Raw genomic sequence first — 25435 nt, 5'->3', positions numbered from 1 at the left:
CACCCCGCCACGTTGGGAAAGGGCGTCTGCTCCGTTCCCCCAGAGACAAGCATTTGATGTGGGGTGAGCCAGGCAGGGCTGCTGGGGGATGGGCTCTGGGCTGTGTGGGGATCTGAGCCTGGAGGCGGAGGGAAGGTGACGGGCAGACACCGTGATTCCTGCACTGCTTTCACCCCCCTCGTTCTCTTTCAGAAGAAACCCAGCCTCCGAATCATCATGCTGCCCAGCAGCTCATGGTGCCAGTCCAGCCCGGCACACCGCACAGCTCCCCGGCCCTGCCCGCCCGCTCTGCCCCTCTCCAGCAGCGTGAGGGGCTGCCACCCACGCAGGGCGAAGTCCTAGAGCTGGAGCGCTCGCCCATCCAGAACAGCCCCTGGAAGGAGACCAGCCTCGATAGGCTCTATGAGAAGCCCAAGAAGCAGGCGGCTGAGCCCTGCAGCCTGCCAAGGTACAGAGCATGGGCAGCACCTATCGCCCCATCTCTACTCTGGGGAGCCCTGCGGATCAGGGGTCTGGGGGAATAGCCATGGAGAGATGCTGTAACCACAAGGGGCATAGAAACAACTTGGCTTGTAAGGCAGGAGAACCACAGGGGAAGTGCTGGTGGGCTGTTGGTGGCCTCTTCCCTCTAAGCCGGCAGAGACCCAGCCTCGCACTGGGGCGCTACAGCTGAGACTGGAAGCCAGAGCGCGGAGACCTGCAGCCATTGCAAATCCAGGGCCCCTGCCTGACGAGTGAACCCAGTGTCCTGGCCAGGTGTCCGCTGGGCTTGATGCTCTTCACGTCCTGGCCTAAGCGGCTGGGTTCTGTGCCATTGCCTGGGGCTCTGGACAGGCTAACATGTGTCTTTGTCTCTCCCGCTCCTCTGGAGGTCACGCCCTCCCCAGCTTCCATTGCTCGAAACTCCCTGGGACACTGAGCGGGGGATCATCTTTTCCATCCGCTTTTCCTCACCCTTCTGCCCCGCTGTCCCTTCCCTCCCCTCTGGAACGTGATGCCCTGGGTGGGTCGCCGGCCACAGGAGGGAACTGGGACCCTGCGTCTCTTGCGGGAGCTACACGCCGATGCTCTGTGGGTCCCTGCAGCGGGGCAGAGTTGCTGAAGGGCAGGGCACCAATGCGGAGGTTTGGGCACTGTCCCCGTCTCCCCAGGGCCCTGGGCCACTCTGCTCCCACGGAAGGAGCCATGCAGATGTTGCACTGGAGGGGAGGGATTACAGCTCTCCTGCACTGGTTTCTGTTCACTGTGTTTCTCCCCAGCAGCCCAGCCGGGACACCCATGCCAGCGCCTGCCCGCAGCCCAGCCGCTCAGAGGACACCTGAGACACCCCCCTACCACTTTGTCCCCATCCGGACCTTGGCCTTGTGGAGGCAGGCTGGTTCCAGTGGGCCCCCGACCCCAGAGATGCAGGCGAGGCGAGGGCAATCTCAGTCCATGAGGTACTGCCCAGCAACGGGCTCTCTCAGCCAGCTGGGTGGCACTGGGCTCAGATGGGGCAGGAGAGGAAGAGAGGCTGTGTGGCCTAGCAGCTCTGACATTGAACGGGGAGAACAGGCTTCTAGTCCTACCTCTGTCACTGCCCTGCTAAGTGACCTGAGGCAAGTCACTTCCTAGCCTCATGCCTCAGTTTCCCCTCCCACCCATTCTCTGTTTGGTCTGTGAGCTCTTTGGAGTGGGGGCTGTCTCTGTGCAGCACAGGTGATAGTGGTTGAGGCCTCCAGGCAGTGCTGGTAGGAAATGATAAGGAGTGTGGGATAAATACAGAATGTGGGTGTGAGACGGGACCCCCAGAAGGGAGACAAATGAGAGGAGATGGGAGCAGCAAGGGAGGGACCCTGGGCCTAGCCCCAGAGTTTCTGCTCAGGAGAGCTTCTGATTTTGGTGCTATTGATCTGTCTTCCCCCGAGTGCAAAGCAGGGATGTGGAACCCAATTAGCGCGTCCACCCTGAGCTGCCCTCGCTCTAGCAGAATCAACTCCTGCTGGCTACCTTAGCATTGACCCTGACACCCATCACTGTTGTGTCTGGGCGCCTGCCACATAAAATCACTAGCAAGAGCCATGTCTCTAGTGGACTCCATGGAGCCTCTGGCTCTGCTCCCTTCTCAAGGTCAAAATTGTGCTATGGGGGAGGGGGGTTGATTTGTTTTGATGTTATTAATGTCCTTGTTTAGTGTCGGTTAGTTGGGGTATGGAGGTGGAAGGGGGGGGGTCAGCTAAGGGGGTGGCTGGAACTAAGGCGTGGGCAGAGCTAAAGTGGTGGGTGGAGCTAAGAAATGGGCAGGATTAAGGTGGTGGGCAGGGTTAAGAAGGGAGGCAGAGCTAAGGCGGTGGGCAGAGCTCGGGGTGGGCAGGGTTAAGGGCGTCTGGAAGGATTTCCGGGGTATTCTCCATTGAGGTCTGTGGGGAGGGCTGGTGTGTCTGTACATTAGAATCATAGAATCTCAGGGTTGGAAGGGACCTCAGGAGGTATCTAGTCCGACCCCCTGCTCAAAGCAGGACCAATCCCAAATTTTTGCCCCAAATGGCCCCTTCAAGGATTGAACTCACAACCCTGGGTTTAGCAGGCCAATGCTCGAACCACTGAGCTATCCCTCCTCCTGCCAAAACTAACCTCCTCTGACCAAAGGAAACGTCTGCCAAAACCCAGGATTGAACCAGGGACCTTTAGATCTTCAGTCTAACGCTCTCCCAGCTGAGCTATTCCAGCTGGTACACATTCCCTATGTGTACACGGTGCTTTGGATTTCTGAGACCGCTTCTTTCAGCTTCCTTCACTCGCCCCTGGTGCTGGAATACCCCTAAATAGCTTCCCTCTGCCCGCAGGCTGGATGTGTCCCGGGACCGAGCGGAGCCCCGGGGGAGGAGCGTGTTGCCGAGGCGGCGCCCCACCTACTATACCGTCACCGTCCCTGTCCCCGTCCCCGATTACTGCTTCCCTTCATCCAAACCGGGCCGGGCCTCCTGCTCCGTCTACCACTCCGGTTCCGAGGACAGCAGCTCGGACGTCTCCAGCATCCCGTGCGCCCCGTCGGCTGGCAGTGGCAGCCCTGACGCCTTCCTGAGGCCGTTGCCCCCGCCGTCCGCGGAGCCGCCCTCGCCGGAGTTGGGGGGCCCGCGCTCCGTGGGGCCCGAGGCAGCGTACTATTACCAGAGCCCCCACAGGCGGCTGCTGCCTCCCGGTTACTTCCCAGCTGTGGAGCATGTGGCTGGGCGGGAGTTCTGCCGGGGCTACCCCTTGCTGCGGGCTGGCAGCCCAGCTCCGTTCCCCTGCGAGCAGGGCGTGGTGCAGCTGCTCTGCCAGCGGCTGGCCCCGGCCCCCAGCAGGCTCCTGCGCACCCCGTCCCTCAAGGACTACGCCCCGGGCAGCGGCAGGGCCCTCGCCAAGTCGGCCGTGTCGGAGGAGCTGAAGTCGTGGCACGAGCGCGCCAAGCTGCGGACCTTGCGGCCCCACTCGCTGGACAGGCAGGGGGCCTTCCGCGTGCGCAACACGCCAGGCAGGGAGCTGTACGCCTCCCGCTCCGCCGGGCAGCGGCCTCAGGTAGGGCCGGCACATGGCACGGGGTGGGTAGCGACAGCCAGGGCAGGAGGTGCTGCTGTACCGGGAAAGTGCTAGGGGAAGGGGACCATTGACTCTCTACGGCCTGGGGCACTCGGAGAAGCTGGGGGCCCCTTACTGAGCCTCACCTCTCAGTGCCCAGCAAGTAAGGGCGAGCTGGCAAAGGAATGTGCCAGCCTTTCTCCTTTGCAGGCCTAGGTTCAGTCATGTCCTGGGTCATACACTGTCCTAGCATGGATCATTCCCCAGTTCACACAAACCCCATCGGCAGAGCACGGTGTGAGGGGAGCCCAAGGCTGGGATGACAGGGGGTTGCGGGTTGGGAGTGAGGGGCACCAGCTGAGCTGTGTGTGGGGGGAGCCCAGGGCTGGGATTGCAGGGGCTGCGGGTCGGGAGTGAGGGGCACCAGCTGAGCTGTGTGTGAGGGGAGCCCAGGGCTGGGATGACAGGGGGTTGCGGGTTGGAAGTGAGGGCTTTGCTGGGAGGGCCCGTTCTGTGGGAATCCCCAGTGATCCCTTCTCAGTGAGGGCAGCTCATGCCAGCTTGGACACCCTCAAAACCCAGCATTTGGGCCCCCAGCAGCTCTCGGCTTTCGACAGCGTTCGGTCACTGCTGCTGTGGGCAGGCCCACGCCGGGGCCCAGCACCGTCCATCAGCAGCTCCCTCCCGCTGGGCTTCTGCAAAGGGATCAGCCAGGGAGTAAAACGCTCCTCACAGAACGGCCACGCTCAGCCCAGCGTGGGTAACAGGTGGAATGGCAGCTCCACAGCCCGCGGGCCAGGCCCTCCCTGGTGTAAATCAGCGTCACCGATGCCAGTGGGACGATGCAGATTGACACCAGCTGGGGCGCTGGCCCTGCCGACTCCACTGGAGCTCCGGCTGATTGACACCAGCTGCGGCCCTGCCCTCCCCGCTCTCTAAGGTTAATGTCATATTATTGGACTAGTCTTAGCCTGCCCGTTTGGGGGGGAATTGAGTTTATTAATGTTTGAACCCGCCCCCTCCCCGTGCCACACGACCCCAGCAGCAAGCGGGATCAGCCCTTCCCGGCACGTTTCCCCCAGGTCCGTGTGGGCCGGCCCCGGGGCTGGCGATGCGCTGGAAAGCCTCCAAGTTCAAATCTCGCCCAGCCGGGGGCATCTGAGTGTTGCTGTTTTCCCGTGGCCGGCTGAATGTGCTGCTGGTCACATCCAGCTCCCAAGAGCCATGCACAGCCTGGCTCAAGTTACTCCCACGGGCAGCTGCAGAGAGGCCTTGCAGAGGGGTTCCCCGGGCAGAGCAGGGCACACTGCCCCTGGCAGTGCGTTCTGGGAAGCCCAGGCCCTTGGCGAGCACACTCAGTGCAGGAAGGGGCTCCAGAGCCCAGGTTTAGCCCGTTGGGCTGTGGAACCGGCAACACTTGTCCAGCAGGCCCTTCCCCGAGCCACGTCCATTCTCCTGCCCGGGCAGCTCCCTGCCTGCAGCAGAGGGCAGTGGCCCACGCCAGGCAGGCTGGGGCTTGTGCCTGGATTCCTCCCATCACCGCCCCCGCCAGGAACCAGAGAGCTGCTCTCTGCAGTGACACGCAGCCCGGCAGCTGTCCTCGCCCCTGGGAGTGCCGCCTGGGGGAGCACGGCCCTGCACACCACATCGTCCTGCGAGCACCGCAGGGTGGGCAGCATGAGGGGTCACGTCACCCGTGAGCTTCGCAAGAGGGCCAAGGAATCCCTGGGGTAACTCCATGCACACCCAGCCCCTCTCCACCCACGCACCAAAGGCCAGGCCCGCAGCAGCTGGTCTTGTCAAAGCAGGGTGCTCTGTGCTGGGGGCAGGGGCCTGGGCACCCCCAGGAGACTGGGGCTGAGCGCCTGGCTCTGCACAGGCTCCCTGTGTGACTTTGGGCCAGCCCCCTCCTCCCACGGGCCTCTGCTCCCTGTGTGCGGTGGGGAATAGTGCCAAACCCCCAGGGGTTGTGAGCGGCCGGGACGGGCTGGCTGTTGAGTCACACTCTTGCTTTGCTGGCTGGGATGGCTGCCCTGAAAGGCTTTTTCCTTCACGCCCATGCAGGTGTGTCAGATCCATGTCCTGAAGCAGTCCCCCGAGGGAGCTCCTGTGCAGGTCTACGTGCCAGAGAATGGGGAGGTCATCACTCAGGTCTAGAGCCGGCCGGGGCCTGCTGCCAAGCCCTCGCCAAGAGAGCCCCGCGCCCAGCTGGTGAGAAGTGGCAGCAGTGAGCCTGGGCGCGGGGGCTTACTCAGGAAGCCAGCTGGTTGCCCTGGACGGGGCTAGCAAGGGGGCAGGACCCCGGGTGCACCCGTCCTGACCATGTTATTTGGACACTGCCATTTGGAAGAACTGGATTCATTCTGGCGTTGTCACCTTCTGAGGCGTTTCTCTTTGGACTATGGGGTGCCTCCTCCCACAAGAACTCCCCTCTGTCTGTCTATGGGTTTGTGTGGGCTGCAGCAGAGGAGGAGGGCCGGCTTAGGGCCACAACCTCCTGTGCGGCTTGGGGCTGGACTGGTTCGGCTGCTGGATATTCGCCAAGGGGTCCTTGCTTCACAGGTGTCATGCAACTGATAAGAATAGCAGCAGTTGCCTTGTGATCATGCAAGCAGCTGCTGGGGTCATGGTACGTTGCTGATAGAGAGACACCTGCAGGGTCATGTGTTATGTGTCATGGTTCAGGCCAGTGCCAGGGAATTGTCCTCTTCTTGATTCAGCATAGAAGCTGCTGGTTTGCCGAGCACCCCACTACCTCCATGCAAATGGCACATTCCTGGAGAATGCAGCAAGGGCCGTCAAGATCAGAGTGTTTGGGCAATTGGGGAATGGGAGGATTTGATTGGCTGCTGGTCTTGCTGCAGTCCCATAAACCATTGCAGCTCTCCCACAGGGGTACGTGCCTTGCCCCTTTCTAGGCTCTAGAGCAGTGGTTCTCAAAGCCGGTCTGCCGCTTGCTCAGGGAAAGCCCCTGGCGGGCCGGGCCGGTTTGTTTACCTGCCGCGTCCGCAGATTCGGCCGATCGCGGCTCCCACTGGCCGCGGTTCGCCGCTCCAGGCCAATGGGGGCTGCGGGAAGGGCGGCCAGCACATCCCTGCTGTGTCTCCCTGTTCCCTGCAGCAGTCCCCTATTGCTCACTACCCTGTGAGTAGTAGCATTTATAACTGCCCAGGTGTCTTTCTGTGTTAGGCTAGAGAAATTAACCCACTAATTACGGTAGCAGACTGAGTTTATTTTCATAGATTCATAGATACTAAGGTCAGAAAGGACCATTATGATCATCTAGTCCGACCTCCTGCACAACGCAGACCACAGAATCTCACCCACCCACTCCTGTGAAAAACCTCTCATCTATGTCTGAGCTATTGAAGTCCTCAAATCGTGGTTTGAAGACTTCAAGGAGCAGAGAATCCTCCAGCAAGTGACCCGTGCCCCACGCTGCAGAGGAAGGATATACCGTGTCTGTGGCACCATTTCTTTATATTAACTTATTTGCAATAAGGTACAGTATTGGGTACCCACCCTGTGGGTTTGTACCAAACAGCGAGGGCTCAGGTTGGTCTGGATTTATTCCAAGCTCCCTTCTTTAATAAATGCTGTTGTTCTTTGGGGTCCCTTTGGTATCTGAGACTTAATTTTTGAGGCATTGGGCCCCCCTCAGTCTCATGAATTTCTTGGGGAAGGTGTGGTGCTGTCACGGGCTTGTTAACGCTGCCGGGTGCTTTGTGGGGGTGGGCTGACAGGAGGAGCCAGCAGCGAGAACCCACTGTGACCGTCAGCCGGGTGCCTGCCCCAGAGCTCAGCGTTTGTCAGGAGACAGCAACGTCACTGGGTAGTGAATGGAGCAGCTCTCCCACCTGGCATTCAGCTCAGTCCTCGGCCAGGAACCCAGCCTTCCAAAGGCCCCTCCTTTAGGGACTTGACTAATGCTGTTGCTATACACGCAGGGTGCCCAGGTGCTATGGTGATGGGCAGCAGGAGAAAAGCCTAAAATAGATCAGTGCCAGCCCAGCTCCTGTGCTGGGGGAGGAGGGAGTCGGAGCTGAGGTTAACCCTTAGTTCCCCAGGGACCAGCCGGAGCAGTGGGTTCTCAACCTTTTTCACCCCAGGATCCCCCATGACAGCAGCAGAATATCATGGGGCCTGGTTGCCAAATGATGAGATTTTGATGCGGGGCCAGAAGCTCCAGCCTGTCAGAAAATTTGAGCCCTCTGACTGGCTGTCTGCCCTAACTGCCCGCCTCGTGGGGTAGAGCAGCCAATCAGAGCTCTCCCACTCCAGCCCCTCAGCAACCCAAAGCCACTCTCACGGGAGGGGATGGGGGGGAGGGACCACAGAGCCCAGCAGCCCAGAGGGCTCCACTCCCTCCCCCTCCTGTGAGCAACGGGGATGGGACAGCGCTTCTCCGCCCCGCTCTCCACCACCACTTTGAGGGAACGGGGCTGAAGAGGCCCAGGAGGAGCAGAGGTGAGGCTGGAGTGATGGGGACTGGGTGGGAGCTGGGCAGATCGGGGCTGGGGCTGAACTAAGCAGGGGCGGGGGGAACAAAAAAAATGTCCTTTTAAAAAAAAAACCCTCCCTGCTTTCCAAACAGCCAAAAGAAAGGGGAAAAAAGTCCTTTTAATATCCTGAGGTTTGTGCTTCTGGTTCAAAATGATCCCACCGTTCTGCCACCATGTCAGGGTTCCCTCCCTACTCTGAACTCTGGGGTACAGATGTAGGGACCCACATGAAAGACCCCCTAAGCTTATTTCTACCAGCTTAGGTTAAAAACTTCCCCAAGGCACAAATCCTTCCTTGTCCTTGGATGGGTACTTCTGCCACCACCCAGTGAGTTAGACAAAGATTCAGGAAAAGAACAACTTGGAGTTCCTGTTCCCCAAAATATCCCCCCAAGCCCCTTCACGCCCTTTCTTGGGGAGGCTTGAGAATAATATACCAACCAAATAGGTTAACAAGGTGAGCACAGACCAGCCTGTTGGGTTTTTAGGATATTAAAAACCAATCAGATTCTTAAAAACTGAACTTTATTATAAAGAAAAAATAAAAGAAGCACCTTTGTACAATCAGGATGGAATGTAATTTTACAGGGTAATCAGATTCAAAACACAGAGGATTCCCCTCTAGGCAAAACTTTAAAGTTACAAAAAAAACCCCAACAGGAATAAACCTCCCTCTTAGCCTAGGGAAAATTCACAAGCTAAAACAAAAGATAATCTAATGCATTTCCTTCCTATTACTTACAATTTGTAATCTTAGATGCTTAGTTCAGGTATGGCTTCAGGAGATGTATTTTCCCTGCCCTGGTTCCTCGCTGTCCCAGAGAGAACCACAAAGAGCACAAAGCAAAAACCTTCCCCCACAGATTTGAAAGTATCTTCTCCCCGTATTGGTCCTTTTGGTCAGGTGCCAACCAGGTTATTTGAGCTTCTTAACCCTTTTCAGGTAAAGGAGGGATTTTATGCTACCCTTAACTATATGATTATGACACTGTCTTAACCACTGTGTCTGGAAAACCATCTCTGAGCAATTTTCCATGACATGGTGGTAATAACTCCTTTGAGCCCTGCCTGCGTTCGTGCCTTAGTACCTGTTGCTGCTGGACCATTCTTCATAGTGTAGAAACACCTAGGTGGATGTCATGTTCACGAGGGGTGTTCTGGTGCAGTTTATTCCTGGTCTGCTCCTCACAGGAGTCTCAAATCTCTCCCCAGTTGCACAGAAATGATGGACTGAGAAGTAGCTTGTGTATCTTTTGGGAGTTCTTACTGTGCGAAGTAGCTGCCAGGATGCGAGGTTCTAACGTAACTCAGCAAGGCAATATGGATGCGATGCCTTTGAGATGCCTGGATGACGACAGTTCTTTGTCTTCCCTTCTGTTGCACTCATCAATAAAAGGTGGCTATTGTCCATCACACTATATGAAAGTCAGAATTGTTTTAGCCTGGGCTTCTGTTGGGTTTAGCTTTAGGTCAGCTGTTTCAAGTTTCTTACTGGAATTTTAATTCTTAGTTCCTTCCCTCACCCAGATCTCTCAAATATCTTTATTTTTCTGACCATAACGTTTCAAAACTGCATTTGAGTTTTCAATCTGTTGTAACAAAATGCTGGTCCCTTAAGACTTCAGGGTTCTGTCTGTCCAGGTACGAGCAGGTAACTCCTGGTGAGTACCTTTGCTGCAGTATCTGAGCGCCTGGCGGTTGTCATTATGCTGTACGAGGTGTGGTCACTTAGCACTGACAAGGACAGCAAGAATCAAGCGTGATCCTCTTGCTCCAAAAACACAGGCCCCTACCACTTGAGCAAAAGGAGAACGAACCCCTGTTAGCTAGTGGGTTTGCAGGACCTGTGGTTTACAACTCAGCAGTTCTGGTCTATTCCAGGAGAGGGCAGTGATAACACATGCGTATTAGCCTATCCAGTCTAATGTTTGTTTAATCGGCCTCAATGCAGTATTCCTCTGGGTTTCTTCCAAAAACGTTTTAAAACTAAGCATAGAAAATAATGTTTTCAAACGATAAATAATACACTGTACCCTTTGATTTGTATTTAAATACAAAGGGAGTTTTTGTTGCATACAAATGCAGTGAAAAGCAGCGGTAAACAACTGGACTGTACCTTTCCCAACAAGGAGGAAGTGAACAGCCAAAAAACCAGCTAACTTCTGGAATTCCAGGCTTATGAAACAGACTCTTACTCCTTCCTGGCTGCCTGAATGGAACTGAGGCTTCGAGAGATAGTGACGTTTTCATGCAGAATAGTCTCTTTCAAACCTCATTCCCAGAGTGTCCCAGCATGCCCCCCTCCCCCTATGGAGGTGCAGTTTGGCACAGAGGGAAGGGGAGCGCACACTGGCAATTGTACCCAGGTGGGGAATTAGATATTCTGTCTCTGGGCAGCACCTACAGAGGTGCTTGTTGGAGCCTAGATGAAGGAGTGGGGGTTCCCAGGATAGGTAAGTCTTCTTTGTCAGTTAAGGGATGGGAGAATTGGGGTGCCCTGGCCCACCCCATATGTGTATTGTGGTTTCTTTTAGGTCCCTAACCCTGGGGTGGGGGAGGGGTCAGAAGCGAATCCTGGCCAAAGCCAGAGAACGGGGATTGGGGGAGGGCCGGGGGGGGGGGGGGAGGAGAAGAAAGGAGCCCATGGAACCCTTCTCTCAACCACCTGCTGTGTTCCCACCCCAGCCACTGTCTCCCTGGGCTCCCTCCCCTTCCCAGCCCCTTACCTGTGCACTCTGGGCCATCCCTGGCACAGCTGTGCGGATCCTCCTGCCTGAGGATGGAGCCAGGTCTCCTGCAGGATATGTGGGTTCTACTAGGCTCCGCTCCACTTCCCGGGAGGTCAAAGGAGACACCCTTCTCCCAGCATGCCTGCAGCCAGATCGGCTTCCCCACGTGCTCCGTTTCCACCCAGACCAGCAGCCACCCAGCTGGGGCCTGAGGCAGATGTAGTCGCACAGAACAGCGTGTGGAAGGTGTGGGACACCAGCTCCTCGGGGATGCAGCTCTGCCTGCCAGCCCCAGCACAGAGCACAGGAGCTGGAAGCCCAATCCAGGCAGGAGGTCCTGGCAGTTGAAAGTCAGGTGGTGGAAGAGCTCCTGTAGGTACTGGTCAATCCCTGTGGCCAGCACCACAGCCTTGTCCCCCCCAGAGTCCTGGCTGGCAGTGATGGTGGGAGAGAGCTTGGCAGAGCCAGCAGGTGCTATGCATGGGGGTGGAGGGGCAGGGGCTCTTTCTGGCCATGGAGCTGGCAAGGGATGAGGAAGCACAGTGTGAGGAAGAGGAGGTAGAAGAAATCCCAGGCACCTGGTGGCTGAAACTCCAGTTATATTGATCCCTATAAAAGGTCTTTCATCCACAGAGTTCAAAAGCAGGTCTGGATCATTATCACCCACTAACTCGCAGGGAAAGCGAGGAGGCCAGGGACTCCCCCAGGTCACACAACAGCAGAGCTGGGAACTGAACCCCAAAGCCTCAACTCCCTGCTCCTGAGTGTCAACCACTAGACCACGCAGCTGCGCAGTTTCCCTGTAGCTAGGCAGCAGACAAGCATGAAAATAACCCCACACAAGCCAGAAGAAGCAGAGAGGAGACAATGGGAAGCTGCAGAAAGGGACAAAGATGCCTCCTGTGAGCTCCTGAGCCGGGAGGCTGCTGCAGACCCCTAGGGAGCCCAGGACTGGCCAAGGCCATTTACAGACCCAAGCGGGGAGGAGCTGTAAGCGCTGACAGAGGCCTTCTTCCCCAATGACCAGGATGATCCTCTGCAGAGCCAGGTACACCCTGAGAGGGACCTGGGAAGTGACCCAGGGGTGGCCGACCCCTGTCTGGCTGCAACACTGCCAGCGAGTGAGTCACCGGGGACAAGGTGAATGGAAAAGATGTTGCTCAGGTAAATGAATGATTAAGAAGGGACGGTCGAGGATGGGGTGTAATGGGGTTGGGAATCAACCGGGGTTGCGTAAATCTAAAAACAAGCAGCGAGGGGGCTTACGTTGTTTATTTTCTGAAAATCTCTCAACAGCTCAACAATGCCTTTCTAGAGGCCTTTGAGACTTTACACATTGGGAGCCCTGTGGAAGTAAATATGTCATGCATCAGCTGTTTTTGCTCATGTCTGAGACACAGATCTCAAGAGGAAAATCCAGAAAAGGACAAAATGGAAGAATGAACCAGCTCAGACTCCCTAATGGTAGGGGCCACGGCATCAATTTTCACAGGCGGCTGTAAAAGGTTGTGTTAAACCAGGCGAGTAATAAAACTTGTTTAAATTTGTCAATATGCATGTGTCCCCTCCATACTCGTGTTAGTAAAAGACGGTACCAGTAACAGTCATGTCTACGCAGATGGTTCTGTTAAAGAAAATATATTACACTCCCGGGGAAGTTGGGAGTTTCGGCAGGCTGAACCCTCTTTTTCAAGTGGCCAAAAAGCATAGTAAAACTTTAAACAGAAGACAGGTAATAGCTTGGCCTTCAGACCAGGATGCTTACACTTTACCATCTTTCTCACCCACACCTATGTATTTACTTAAAACACAAAACCTCATAAAATAACCAAACCAATATGCAAAATATATTTACGGGGCTTCATCCTTCCATCAGCCGTTGAGGCTGGTGAATTTTGCTTTTCAGTTCATAGAATCATAGAATATCAGGGTTGGAAGAGACCCCAGGAGGTCATCTAGTCCAACCCCCTGCTCAAAGCAGGACCGATCCCCAATTAAATCATCCCAGCCAGGGCTTTGTCAAGCCTGACCTTAAAAATATCTAAGGAAGGAGATTCCACCACCTCCCTAGGTAACGAATTCCAGTGTTTCACCACCCTCCTAGTGAAAAAGTTTTTCCTAATATCCAACCTAAATCTCCCCCACTGCAACTTGAGACCATTACTCCTTGTTCTGTCATCTGCTACCACTGAGAACAGTCTAGAGCCATCCTCTTTGGAACCCCCTTTCAGGTAGTTGAAAGCAGCTATCAAATCCCCCCTCATTCTTCTCTTCCGCAGACTAAACATCCCCAGTTCCCTCAGCCTTTCCTCATAACTCATGTGTTCCAGTCCCCTAATCATTTTTGTTGCCCTCCGCTGGACGCTTTCTAATTTTTCCACATCCTTCTTGTAGTGTGGGGCCCAAAACTGGACACAGTACTCCAGATGAGGCCTCACCAATGTCGAATAGAGGGGAACGATCACGTCCCTCAATCTGCTGGCAATGCCCCTACATATACATCCCAAAATGCCATTGGCCTTCTTGGCAACAAGGGCACACTGTTGACTCATATCCAGCTTCTCGTCCACTGTAACCCCTAGGTCCTCTTCTGCAGAACTGCTGCCGAGCCATTTGGTCCCTAGTCTGTAGCGGTGCCTGGGATTCTTCTGTCCTTAGTGCAGGACTGTGTACTTGTCCTTGTTGAACCTCATCAGATTTCTTTTGGCCCAATCCTCTAATTTGTCTAGGTCCCTCTGTATCCTATCCCTACCCTCCAGCGTATCTACCTCTCCTCCCAGTTTAGTGTCATCTGCAAACTTGCTGAGGGTGCAGTCCATGCCATCCTCCAGATCATTTATGAAGATATTGAACAAAACCGGCCCAAGGACCGACCCTTGGGGCACTCCACTTGATCCCGGCTGCCAACTAGACATGGAGTCATTGATCACTACCCATTGAGCCCGACAATCTAGCCAACTTTCTATCCACCTTATAGTCCATTTATCCAGCCCATACTTGTTTAACTTGCTGGCAAGAATACTGTGGGAGACCGTGTCAAAAGCTTAGGAACAAGATGTCCACCACTTTCCCCTCATCCACAGAGCCAGTTATCTCGCCATAGAAGGCAATTAGATTAGTCAGGCATGACTTGCCCTTGGTGAATCCATGCTGACTGTTCCTGATCACTTTCCTCTCCTCTAAGTGCTTCAGAATTGCTTCCTTGAGGACCTGCTCCATGGTTTTTCTAGGGACTGAGGTGAGGCTGACTGGCCTGTAGTTCCCAGGATCCTCCTCCTTCCCTTTTTTAAAGATGGGCACTACATTAGCCTTTTTCCAGTCGTCCGGGACTTCCCCTGATCACCACGAGTTTTCAAAGATAATGCCCAATGGCTCTGCAATCACATCCGCCAACTCCTTTATCACTCTCGGATGCAGCGCATCTGGCCCATGGACTTGTGCTCATCCAGTTTTTCTAAATAGTCCCGAACCACTTCTTTCTCCACAGAGGGCTGGTCACCTCCTCCCCATGCTGTGCTGCCCAGTGCAGAAGTCTGGGAGCTGACCTTGTTTGTGAAGACAGAGGCAAAAAAAGCACTGAGTACATTAGCTTTTTCCACATCCTCTGTCACTAGGTTGCCTCCCTCATTCGGTAAGGGGCCCACACTTTCCTTGACTTTCTTCTTGTTGCTAACATACCTGAAGAAACCCTTCTTGTTACTCTTAACATCTCTTGCTAGCTGCAACTCCAGGTGTGATTTGGCCTTCCTGATTTCACTCCTGCATGCCCGAGCAATATTTTTATACTCTTCCCTGGTCATTTGTCCAATCTTCCGCTTCTTGTAAGCTTCTTTTTTGTGTTTAAGATCAGCATGGATTTCACTGTTAAGCCAAGTTGGTCGCCTGCCATATTTACTATTCTTTCTACACATCGGGATGGTTTGTCCCTGTAACCTCAATAAGGATTCTTTAAAATACAGCCAGCTCTCCTGGACTCCTTTTCCCCTCATGTTATTCTCCCAGGGGATCCTGCCCATCAGTTCCCTGAGGGAGTCAAAGTCTGCTTTTCTGAAGTCCAGGGTCCGTATTCTGCTGCTCTCCTTTCTTCCCTGTGTCAGGATCCTGAACTTGACCATCTCATGGTCACTGCCTCCCAGGTTCCCATCCACTTTTCCTTCCCCTACTAATTCTTCCTGGTTTGTGAGCAGCAGGTCAAGAAGAGCTCTGCCCCTAGTTGGTTCCTCCAGCACTTGCACCAGGAAATTGTCCCCTACACTTTCCAAAAACTTCCTGGATTGTCTGTGCACCGCTGTATTGCTCTCCCAACAGATATCAGGGTGATTGAAAGTCTCCCATGAGAACCAGGGCATGCGATCTAGTAGCTTCTGCGAGTTGCCGGAAGAAAGCCTCGTCCACCTCATCCCCCTGGTCCGGTGGTCTATAGCAGACTCCCACCACGACATCACCCTTGTTGCTCACACTTCTAAACTTAATCCAGATAATCCAGGATGATGAGCTCTGATTAATATGAAATGAAATAAAACCTCAGGAGTCTACGCTATTTAAACGCTATTGGACAGTTTAAATATGACCCCAGGAGTTGGTAGAACTCTATTGGACAGTTTAAATATGAGTCCAGGAGTTGGTTGAACGCTATTGGACCGTTTAAATATAACCCAGGAGTAGGTTGAACGCTATGGGTCACTCTTTCTAGTAACAAAAAGTCATTAAAATAATATATTTACAAAAATAAACGAGGGTCTAACCCAAAACTGAAATGTTTCAAGAGTTCACAAACCTCCACCATACTTCAGAACAAGCATTTGCTCTGAAGACAATCAAACATTTAAAAGCTATGGGTATTTGTAGGGTACTTACTATGGTTGTGATACATCCATTTTATTTCAAAAACAGCCCCCAAACTTTAAGCATGAAAGAAACATGTTTAAAAAACAAACAAGCCCCAAGACATTCATTGATAGCTGCAAGGGGCCCCACACTTAGGAGTGGGTACAGTAACGTTAAGGATTCTTGTGTATGGTGATTTATTGTTTAATGCTGTAAGAAGGCCCTACAGAAAAATGTATTTTAACAAAAAGAAAAAAAATTAGCCAAAAGCAGCCCAGTTGTGCATACAACTTAATTCCCCCACCCCAGATCAAAAAAGGAATGTTAGGGGAGAGGGACCTTAAGTATCTATTAATTCGGAGTTGTGGTGATCGAATCAACCTGCTAACTCAGACTTCTGAAGTCTGTTTGAAACAAAGAGCTAGGATGGTATAAAAACCTCCATTTTTTGGAGACTGTCCTCTTTCAACAGAAACTATCATGAATTGAATTGCCGCTGGACTGCAAGAGGAGGTATGCTCCCTGTTTTTAACGCTGAAAATATATATTATATAATGTCACTCTTTGGCCATGCTGTCCTTACTAAATAATGGTACCTATCGTTATTGCAGTGTGATCTGTTTAGCATGGAACCAGTAACTTTAAGCTGCATTTCACCATCAGGCCAAGGTGAAAAAGATTTTGAACGATAGTTGTGCTTAATACTGTTAAATTACCAAAAAAAAACCAAAACAAAACAAAAAAAACCTTCTGGTATTACACAGGTTGCATATGTATTTGGGGGTAATATTAACTAAAATGTTTGTTTGTTCTTTAACCCAAAGGCCCAAACATACATGGGGGGAACAGAACAATCATGTGTCAGCAACCCTTTATCCTGTGGTAGAAGGTAACTTTCTGCAACTGGCTTTTAAATGCATGTGGGTTTATTGAAAAGTATTTTGTTGGAAACCGTTGGTTTTAAACTGCTGGGGTTTTATGGCTACAAACTGATGGTACAGTGTGTTTCAAACTAACAGGGGTTTCTGTGCAAAATGGTTTTTAAAAGTTGGTTTTTCAAAGCAGTTTGGTTTTTATTCTGCAAAAAAAAAGAGAGGTTTTTTGTTTTTTTTTTTAAATGGGGTTGTTTGTCTTCTTAAAAGAGTTGGCTTTAATGTTTAAATTGTTAGTGATTCAGGGGCCTAAGCTAGAGATAAATGTGGGTGTTTAAAAATATTTTGTTGCAAACTGTTGGTTTGGTGTTTTAAACTGCTGGGGTGTGTGTGTGTGTAACATAGGTGTGTTTTTTTAAAAAGTATATGACTGCAAACTATTGGTTCGGTGTGTTTCAAACTAACAGGGAGTTTCTGTGCAAAATGTGTTTTAAAAGGGATTTCAAAAGTTGATTTTAAAGCAGTTTGGTTTTTATTCTTCAAAATGAGATGTGTTTTTAAAAACGTTGGTGGTGGTGTTTTTTTTTAAAGTGTTAAAAATAAACTCAAAACCTGTGTTTGTTGTACAGCCTAAAATGGATTATTTTGTTTTAAAGCTATGACTTTTTAAATAGAAAAACATCCTAATGAGTATTTCATTTTGTTAAGTTTACAAGACCGTTTCATAATAATAATGTTTTCTGCTTCACAGTACGGCACGAGAGATCCTTACACCAGAGGGTAAACAAACTCAAAAGAAAAAGGAAAGAGACAACTGAAAAGGAAAATTGACCAGCATCAACGGCTGGTGGATGGATGAAGCCCAGTAAATATATTTTGCATATTGGTTTGGTTGTTTTATGAGGTTTTGTGTTTTAAGTAAATACATAGGTGTGGGTGAGAAAGATGGTGAAGTGTAGGCATCCTGGTCTGAAGGCCAAGCTATTACCTGTCTTCTGTTTAAAGTTTTACTATGCTTTTTGGCCACTTGAAAAAGAGGGTTCACCCCGCCGAAACTCCCAACTTCCCCGGGAGTGTAATATATTTTCTTTAACAGAACCATCTGCGTAGACATGACTGTTACTGGTACCGTCTTTTACTAACACGAGTATGGAGGGGACACATTCATATCGACAAATTTTATTACTCGCCTGGTTTAACATGACCTTTTACAGCCACCTGTGAAAATTGACGCCATGACTCCTACCATTAGGGAGTCTGAGCTGGTTCATTCTTCCATTTTGTCCTTTTCTGGATTTTCCTCTTGAAATCTGTGTCTCAGACATGAGCAAAAACAGCTGATGCATGATATATTTACTCCCATAGGGCTCCTTATGTGTAAAGTCTCAAATGCCTCTAGAAAGGCATTGTTGAGCTGTTGAGAAATTTTTCAGAAAATAAACAGTGTAAGCCCCCCCACTGCTTGTTTTTAGATTTACCCAACCCCGGGTCAGTTCCTAACCCCATTACACCCCATCTTTGACCGTCCCTTCTTAATCTTTCATTTATCTGAGCGACGTCTTTGCCATTCACCTTGTCCACCGGTGATTCCCCCGAGCCGTGGTCGCCTTCCTCCACAGGGGCGGACAACGAGAGGCCGTCACGCTCGTCGGTCTTCCTCACGAGTAGTCGGGTTTCGGGGTCGGGTTCCGGAGTATCCATCACCGGTCGAGTCAAAGGGCCCTTGTCGTAACTGTCGCTGATGGAGCGCTTTCTCCACACTAGTCCATATTGCCTTGCTGAGTTACGTTAGAACCTCGCATCCTGGCAGCTGCTTCGCGCAGTAAGAACTCCCAACAGATACACAAGCTGCTTCTCGGTCCATCATTTCTGTGCAACTGCGGAGAGATTTGAGACTCCTGTGAGGAGCAGGCCAGGAATAAACTGCACCAGAACACCCCTTGTGAACATGACATCCACCTAGGTGTTTCTACACTATGAAGAATGGTCCAGCAGCAGCAGGTACTAAGGCACGAACGCAGGCAGGGCTCAAAGGAGTTATTACCACCATGTCATGGAAAATCGCTCAGAGGTGGTTTTCCAGACACCGTGGTTAAGACAGCCTGTCTGCTCTAGCGCTCATGTTGTTGCTGCTGCCCATTGATAGCAATTGCTGTAACACTAGTAATTAATGTGTCTAGGATTGACAGGGCTTCCAAGTACGGTGGGTGGGAAACTTAGTTTAGTTGGAAAATGCCAATTTGCTGGAGCAAAATGTTTCATTCAAAGTGTTGCAGATTCAACAAAACATAGGCAGGTTTCCAGGGAAAACTGCTGGTGTTGCAGGGTGGACAGCCCCACAGCAGAGAGCCTGGCTGGAGGAGGAGTTCTCACAGCTGTTACATTCCCTGATCTGCAGCAGGGAGCTTGCCAGCCCCCAGAGCTGGGCTGGAGCTAGGGCTCTCCAAGCTGGCTAGGCTCCTAGCTCAGCCAAGCTCCCTGCTGTGGAGCGGTAGCCTAGAAACCCTGAGTGCCCTGGCTCAAGCAGGGGCTCAGAGCTTCCAATTCCTTTCCATGGAGCTGGGAGCCTGGCTCCCAGGGTCTGTGGCCCCAAGGCAGTCCCACCAACAGCCAGGGAACCCAGGGCTTCCAGACTCTCTGCCAGTGTTACTCATGTGCCTAATAGGGAGATATCTCTTTAAGAGACCCATTGGGGGCAGGTAGGAGTGAGTTGTGTCTGGTCACTGGTTTTTGTTGTTTGTTTTTTGCGGCTCCTTCTCTTTTTTGCTCGTGCACACGGCGGGGCAGGCTCCAAACAGCTCTGGGAAGGAACCGGTCCAGCCCAGGCCGCTAGTCAGCCATCTGCTTCTCCATGGTGCTCAGCCCCAGGGCGTTGGGGGTAAGCTGCCCATAGGTGTGGCCAGACTGGAACTTGTAGCCTGGGACGTAGCCTGCGTAGTGGGGCAGCGGCCCCATGTCTGTGGAGTACGACTTCAGCAGCGGAGGAAGGACGGTGCTGCCGTTCCCGGCCTCAGGCCGGCTCCTCTGTTCTGGCCAAACTCCACCAGGGCGTGGTGGGGAGTCAGCGGGTAGCCTGCCCCGATCAGGAAGCGGGCACGGGGCACAAAGCCGGTGAAACCTGAGATGAAGCACTTGTGGGGGTTGTTGTCCTCCATGGAGTAGGGGGAGCCCTGCGGTTGGAAGGCGAAGGGTGATACATACGGGGCAACTGCTGCCGGGCCTGCCGGGACGGAGTCCTGTACTTGGCGGTGAGGAGTTTGCCCTTGGTGCCCTGGGGCAGCCACCCTGTGTTCTGCAGCTCCTGCTCCTGGCCTGCGGCTCTCAGCCGCTGCCTGGCAAAGTCACTCCTTGCAGATCTCGGGGTAGGTCTTGGCGAAGAGGCTCTGGGCCCTGGGAATGAATCCCGGGGCCGTGGTGCGGGTCCGGGCTCACCAGGCTCCGGCCGAGCTTGGGGGCGAAGGTGGCGGCCATGGATGCTGTTGCGAGGCAGATTAAGCACTCCACATCCGGAAGCTTCTGGACTTGGGGGTGGTAGTTTTGGGTCTGCTCCCATAGGTTCCCTGTTGCTGGGGTCAGACTCCAGGAGGGCGAGCGGGCAGGGCAGCTGCTTTGCAGAAGGCCCGGTGCCCTGGGTGAGTTGGGAGAAGCTGAGCCCAGGAGCAGGAAGCCGGCTGCTGTCCCTGCCTCGGAAGGATTTTGCAGCAGGTTAGTGATATTGTGAACCCTCGAACAGGGAAGCCTGGGAAATGCTAATTATAGCCAGGGGAAATTGGGAGGGAAAATAACTTCTATTTTAATTGTATGTTTTGAATGTTGTTTTGATTTTAACCAAACTGTTCTAGTTACATTCTCTCAACTCGTCTGAGTTGCCAACTTTTCGTTCAATGCAGTAATGGGGAAGGAGTCATTTCTAGTTTGCCATTCTCAGTTGTGTATTTTCTTGTAACAGGGTTTTCTTTAACTCTAGACAGGTAACTGAGTGGTTGGTTAATCAGTCAGCTGACTGGCTAGCAGTGATTTCAGCAGAGGAAGAGCATGGATCCAGCTGAAGATTCCTACAAGCAAGTGGAGGGAAGATGTTGTTTTAAACTCAGCAGACTGTCTAGATTTGGTGATCAAAGACTCTAATAGAGACTTAGGTAAACAAAACCTGAGCTTTTGGGAACTTTGTTTCTTCTCACTATTTCTGTGGGGATTGAACTGTTCAGATTTTAATTTTTCTTTGTGTTTATGTAAAACTGTGAAGGCAATGACTAAAATTTATTTGAGCATAAGCTTTCGTGAGCTACAGCTCACTTCATCAGATGCATTCAGTGGAAAATACTGAATGCATCCGATGAAGTGAGCTGTAGCTCGCGAAAGCTTATGCTCAAATAAATTGGTTAGTCTCTAAGGTGCCACAAGTCCTCCTTTTCTTTTTACGGATACAGACGAACACGGCTGGGACTCTGAAACCTGTGAAGGTAATGTCTGTGGATTATAAAATAGCCATGTCATGCTGTAAACATTAAATTATAAAATCTTACGGTAAAGAAACAAATAATAAAGTTATTTAATTAAATTTATTTCTTTAGTTCCTGTTGGGACTTGAATGTGGGGAGGTTGACCTGGTGCAATCCTTGCTGAAAATCCTTAGAGACTGAACTCTGGGTCTCCAGCTACTTTCTGTGGGAGTTGGGTGTTCTTTTTAAGGCACTGGAGATGGGCAATGAAGTGAACTCTAGCCCACTTACACCAGCTCAGGAGTTGGGCAGCCCAGAGAGCCAGGTAGGCTGGGAGTCCAGAAGCCCTGGGGTCTCTGGCCCAGGGATAGCCTGTATGGCAGGGCTGCCCTGAAGCCACAGACCCGGGGAGCGCAGGCAGCTGCTCGGTGAAACTGACTGTCTTCTCATTTTCATGGCTAGTATTTATTCAATAGCAAAAAGAAAAGGAGTACTTGTGGCACCTTAGAGACTAACCAATTTATTTGAGCATGAGCTTTCGTGAGCTACAGCTCAAATAAATTGGTTAGTCTCTAAGGTGCCACAAGTCCTCCTTTTCTTTTTGCGAATACAGACTAACACGGCTGTTACTCTGAAATCATTCAATAGCAGTTCTGTAATCAACAACAACGTCAGTGTCTCATTTCATTTTAGAAACACCCTGTTTCAGTATTTCTGAAATGAATTTTTTTAATTTGCAAAGAAATGTTGGCAAATTTGGTTTCATTCTGTTCCAGAGTGAACCCAGATTCCAAAAAAACCCCCAAATGTCTCCCAAACTGGAGATCACGAGATCTACTTTTGAGTCAGCGATGAACCAATGCCCAGGCATTGTTTTAGGAGTGCTCTGCGACTAGTGATGCCATGTTTTAGATGAGGCTTTGAATCACTTCCTGTGTTCATGTAAAGATTTCAAGCACTGAGAGCCCAGTCCTGCTCTCCTGAAACCAATGGGACTTTTACCACTGTCTTCACTAGGAGCTGGATCAGACACACACAGAGGTAGATTAGATCATCAGAGGAGAGAGCTATTTCCCTTTACATTACCCCTATGGGCGGGAAGCACCAACTTCTCACCTCCGTGAGCTAAAGGAGTAATTCCACTAGTTCGGGGTGGGCAAACTTTTTGGCCCAAGGGTCACATCTGGGTATGGAAATTGTAGGGCGGGCCATGAATGCTCATGACATTAGGGGCTGGGGTGCAGGAGGGGGTGAGGGCTCTGGGGTGGGGCCAGAAATGGGGAGTTCAGGGTGCAGGAGTGTGCTCCGGGCTGGGGCAGGGGGTTGGGGTGGGGGGGTGAGGGCTCCAGCTGTGGGTGCAAGCTCTGGAGTGGGGCTGGGGATGAGGGGTTGGGGGTGCAGGAGGGTTCGAGGAGGGGAGGGGGATCAGGGCTGGGGTTGGGGTGTGGGAGGGGATCGGGTGCAGGCTCTGGGTGGCGCTTACCTCAAGCAGCTCCTGGAAGCTGTGGCATGTCCCCACTCTGGCTCCTACGCGGAGGTGCGGCCAGGCGTCTCTGCGCGCTGCTTGGTCTGCCGGCGCCGCCCCTGCAGCTCCCATTTGCCACAGTTCCTAGCCAATGGGAACTGTGGGGGTGGCGCTTGGGGTGGAGGCAGCGTACGGAACTCCCTGGCTGCCCCATGTGTAGGAGCCAGACGGGACATGCCGCTGTTTCTGAGAGCCATGCAAAGCCACAGCAGGAGCTCGAAAGCCAGATTAAAACATCTGAAGGTGGGGCCCCCGGGCCGTAGTTTGCCCACCCCTGCACTAGTTGGTAACAATAGTTTACCCCTAGAGTGGGATTCAAGAATCTCTGGTAGCATCAGAAAAACTAAAAACTTTTAGAAACAAAGTGAAACCGATTGGTCTAGTCTGCAGGAAGCAAGGTGCAAAAAAGGAAACAGCAAAAATGGTGGAAAGTAAACCAGAATGTCTGAGAACTCTTGGCCCTTTTAATCTGATAGTAAGCTAGGTGAGGAACTGAGAGAAAAGGGTTATGTGATTTATCGTGATCGTGTCTTTTTGTATGTCTTTGGGTCATCTCAGTATAAAACAGTCTGTGTGGGGGCCCCCCAGGCAAGCACTAATCTGGCAGACTCCAGGGGAGCGAGACCATCTAATATGCCCATTATTTATTTTATTTTATTTTACTTTATTATAACAGGATCTGGAATCTGCTGGGGCTGGAATAATTTTGCAATAAAATACAGCATTTGCGGCATAAGCAGCATAATGAGACATCTGAAATATCTTTAAATTGTCCCATTTACCAGGCTCTCATCTACCTTGATGTCCCATGGTCTAGATCAGGGATCGGCAACTTTTGGCACGCAGCCCATCAGGGAAATCCACTGGAGGGCTGGGACGGTTTGTTTACCTGCAGCGTCCACAGTTTTGGCCGATCGCAGCTCCCACTGCCCGCGGTTCACTGTTCCAGGTCAATGGGGGCTGCGGGAAGCCGCGAGGGCTGAGGGATGTGCTTGGCTTCCATCTTCCACGAAGCTTATGCGAAACCCTAAACTGCATCCGCTCAAACCATGGCAGGCGCGGATCCTTGATGCACAAATGGAAAATTAAAAATTCTCCAGAGTGTGGCTGTGGCCACCCAGAACAGACCATGGAACCTATAACAACTCAATGCCCAATTTGCAAATACGAAGGCAGCATCATAGCGATACACTCTGCTACTCTTGACATAGAAGAAGAAGAAGACCGCATCCTCCATATCTGAATATCGCCACTCCCTTGTTCTGGCTGTCTGCCTCCTTCTCTGTCTACACTGCTTCATCTGAAGCTTATCCCGGCTGGAGGTAGGCTAGGCTCTGCTTATCGCATATGCTCCCAACCCTAGCCACTTCTGTTTGCTGGCTTTAAAATCTCTGTCTTCCACCAAAGGGTGTCACAGAATGGACTGGGCCCTTTAATAGGAAACTGGTCCAGCTCATCTGTGCCACATGAACAGCCTCTCAGTAGGGCCTGAGAGAGGGCAGCTGCCCTGTAGGAACAGCCGGCATGGCTGAGAGGAAGCTGTGCTATAGTGAAGCTGCAGGAAAGAAGAACGCTCGGTAGAGAGCAGGAGGTTGCAGGCGAGTTTGAGACACAGGGACCAAAAGACTCCAGCCAGGTAGGGCTGGGAGTGGCCCAGGGGTCTAGTTTTACATACAATTCAAAACACAAGCACTGAGTGTTTTGAATTGTATGTAAATAAACTAGACCCTGAAGGTAAATGTTCTAAGGACTTTGGATGGGTGGAGCTCTAAAGAAGGGAAACTGAGGCAGGATACTGGTTAGCTGCCCTGGCCTTGAGGGGGCACTCAGGTGGCGGCTGCCTGTTACGGTGTGTTAGTGATTAGACCAGTGACTGTAAAGATGAGTTTCCTGAACTGGTTTTATTCCCCCGCCTCAGCTCATCCCCAGCTCAGTTTCTAGCTTCTGTCTGGTATCGCCAAGCTGAGCTCTCTCTGCTGCCTCAAGCATCCACTGCAGTGCAGACACTGGCGTTGACCTTTAGCTGGTAACTCTGCCAACACACTAAGCGGAATTGAATCCAGCTCGACTCTCCCTGGCAGCAAGAATCATGATGTTGCCAGAGATGATGGGGAACTGAATGCGCCTGGATCCACCAAAAGTGGCCCCCACTCCCAAAGTCCTTGCTCAGCTGATCCCCTTCAGCAGCATCTCTGAGGCTGTTACAATAAAATCTCTCCCACGCACACTGCATCATAGAGTAGGTTGAAAACTAAGCAGGCTCCCATAACATTGAGCAATAAATCACAGTGGCCAAGTAACCTGGCAGATTTAGTGTTGATAGAGGAAAGAGAACATGTATTGGAGGAAAAGGCAGCTAATAGAAAAGGATCCAAGATTCTGCTGCCAGCATCTATCCAACACCATGACAACCCTCTCTCATCTTGGCACATGAGGTTCAGAGCAGGCGATCTGGTGCCAGATCTGAGCATGTCTATGCAGAGGAGCGATGGCAGTGAACTTTTGGCACATTGAACCTCTAGTGCCCCTGGAGGGGAGATCTGCCCACTGGCCACCCATTTACAATGGATCCACTTCCCACGTGGCTATGGATGCTTCACAGAGGTCTGGATAACAGGCAGAAGCTTAAGGGCAACTGGTTCCTGCTCCTTGATATGCTGTGGTGAAGCCAAGAGCAGTCTGGGTTCTGGCCAGGGCTGGGTCACTCTGGTCCCTGCACACAGGCTGGTCTGGGGGCAGTGCAGCGCTGGGCTGTTCAGAGAAGGCAAACAGAGTTTCTCAAATGATTTCCAAGGAAGGTTGAAAAGTGCCCTGCCCCACAGCAAATAATGAAAAACTTAACAGAATTTTTGAATCAAAAATCTAGTTTCTGATGTGACAGGGTCAGGCCAGATGGCTACAGGAGAGTGATAGAAGGCACATATATTAGCCCCAGGTTAAGTAGGTCCCTTTTCCCTGGGTAAGGTAACAGAGAAGGTTCCAGAACAATTGGGAACCT

The 25435-nt window shown here is 51.9% G+C and overlaps 2 protein-coding genes and 1 non-coding gene across 5 annotated transcripts in view; 1 reads left to right on the top strand and 2 right to left on the bottom strand.

Annotated features, from left to right (window-relative positions):
- Positions 1-8739, top strand: part of INAVA (innate immunity activator) — a 34828-nt gene extending 26089 nt beyond the window's left edge. The window contains exons 7-10 of one of the 3 annotated variants that reach the window (XM_027834775.3): positions 193-448; positions 1260-1439; positions 2826-3540; positions 5605-8739. In XM_027834775.3, coding sequence (XP_027690576.2) covers positions 193-448; positions 1260-1439; positions 2826-3540; positions 5605-5697 — 1244 coding nt within the window. In that variant the 3' untranslated portion in view covers positions 5698-8739. The remainder of the gene's footprint in view (positions 1-192; positions 449-1259; positions 1440-2825; positions 3541-5604) is intronic. The other 2 variants (XM_043533668.1, XM_027834776.3) reach the window with 2 other exon arrangements.
- On the bottom strand, positions 2637-2709 carry TRNAF-GAA. Its single transcript has one exon. It is a non-coding gene; the product is annotated as a tRNA-Phe (tRNA).
- Positions 8740-19250: 10511 nt separating the features above from the next.
- Positions 19251-23674, bottom strand: LOC102941457 (protein FAM166B). Its single transcript, XM_037885335.2, is given in 5 exon segments — positions 19251-19490; positions 19493-19699; positions 19702-19814; positions 19816-19897; positions 23566-23674. Coding segments are annotated over 5 exon segments (702 nt in total). The 3' UTR covers positions 19251-19299.
- Between the last annotated feature and the right edge of the window lie 1761 nt (positions 23675-25435).

This window comes from Chelonia mydas, chromosome 21, assembly GCF_015237465.2.
Source record: "Chelonia mydas isolate rCheMyd1 chromosome 21, rCheMyd1.pri.v2, whole genome shotgun sequence".
NCBI lineage: Eukaryota > Metazoa > Chordata > Testudines > Cheloniidae > Chelonia > Chelonia mydas.
Note: the sequence above shows the minus strand (reverse complement) of the source record. Positions and strands in the feature narration are given on the sequence as shown.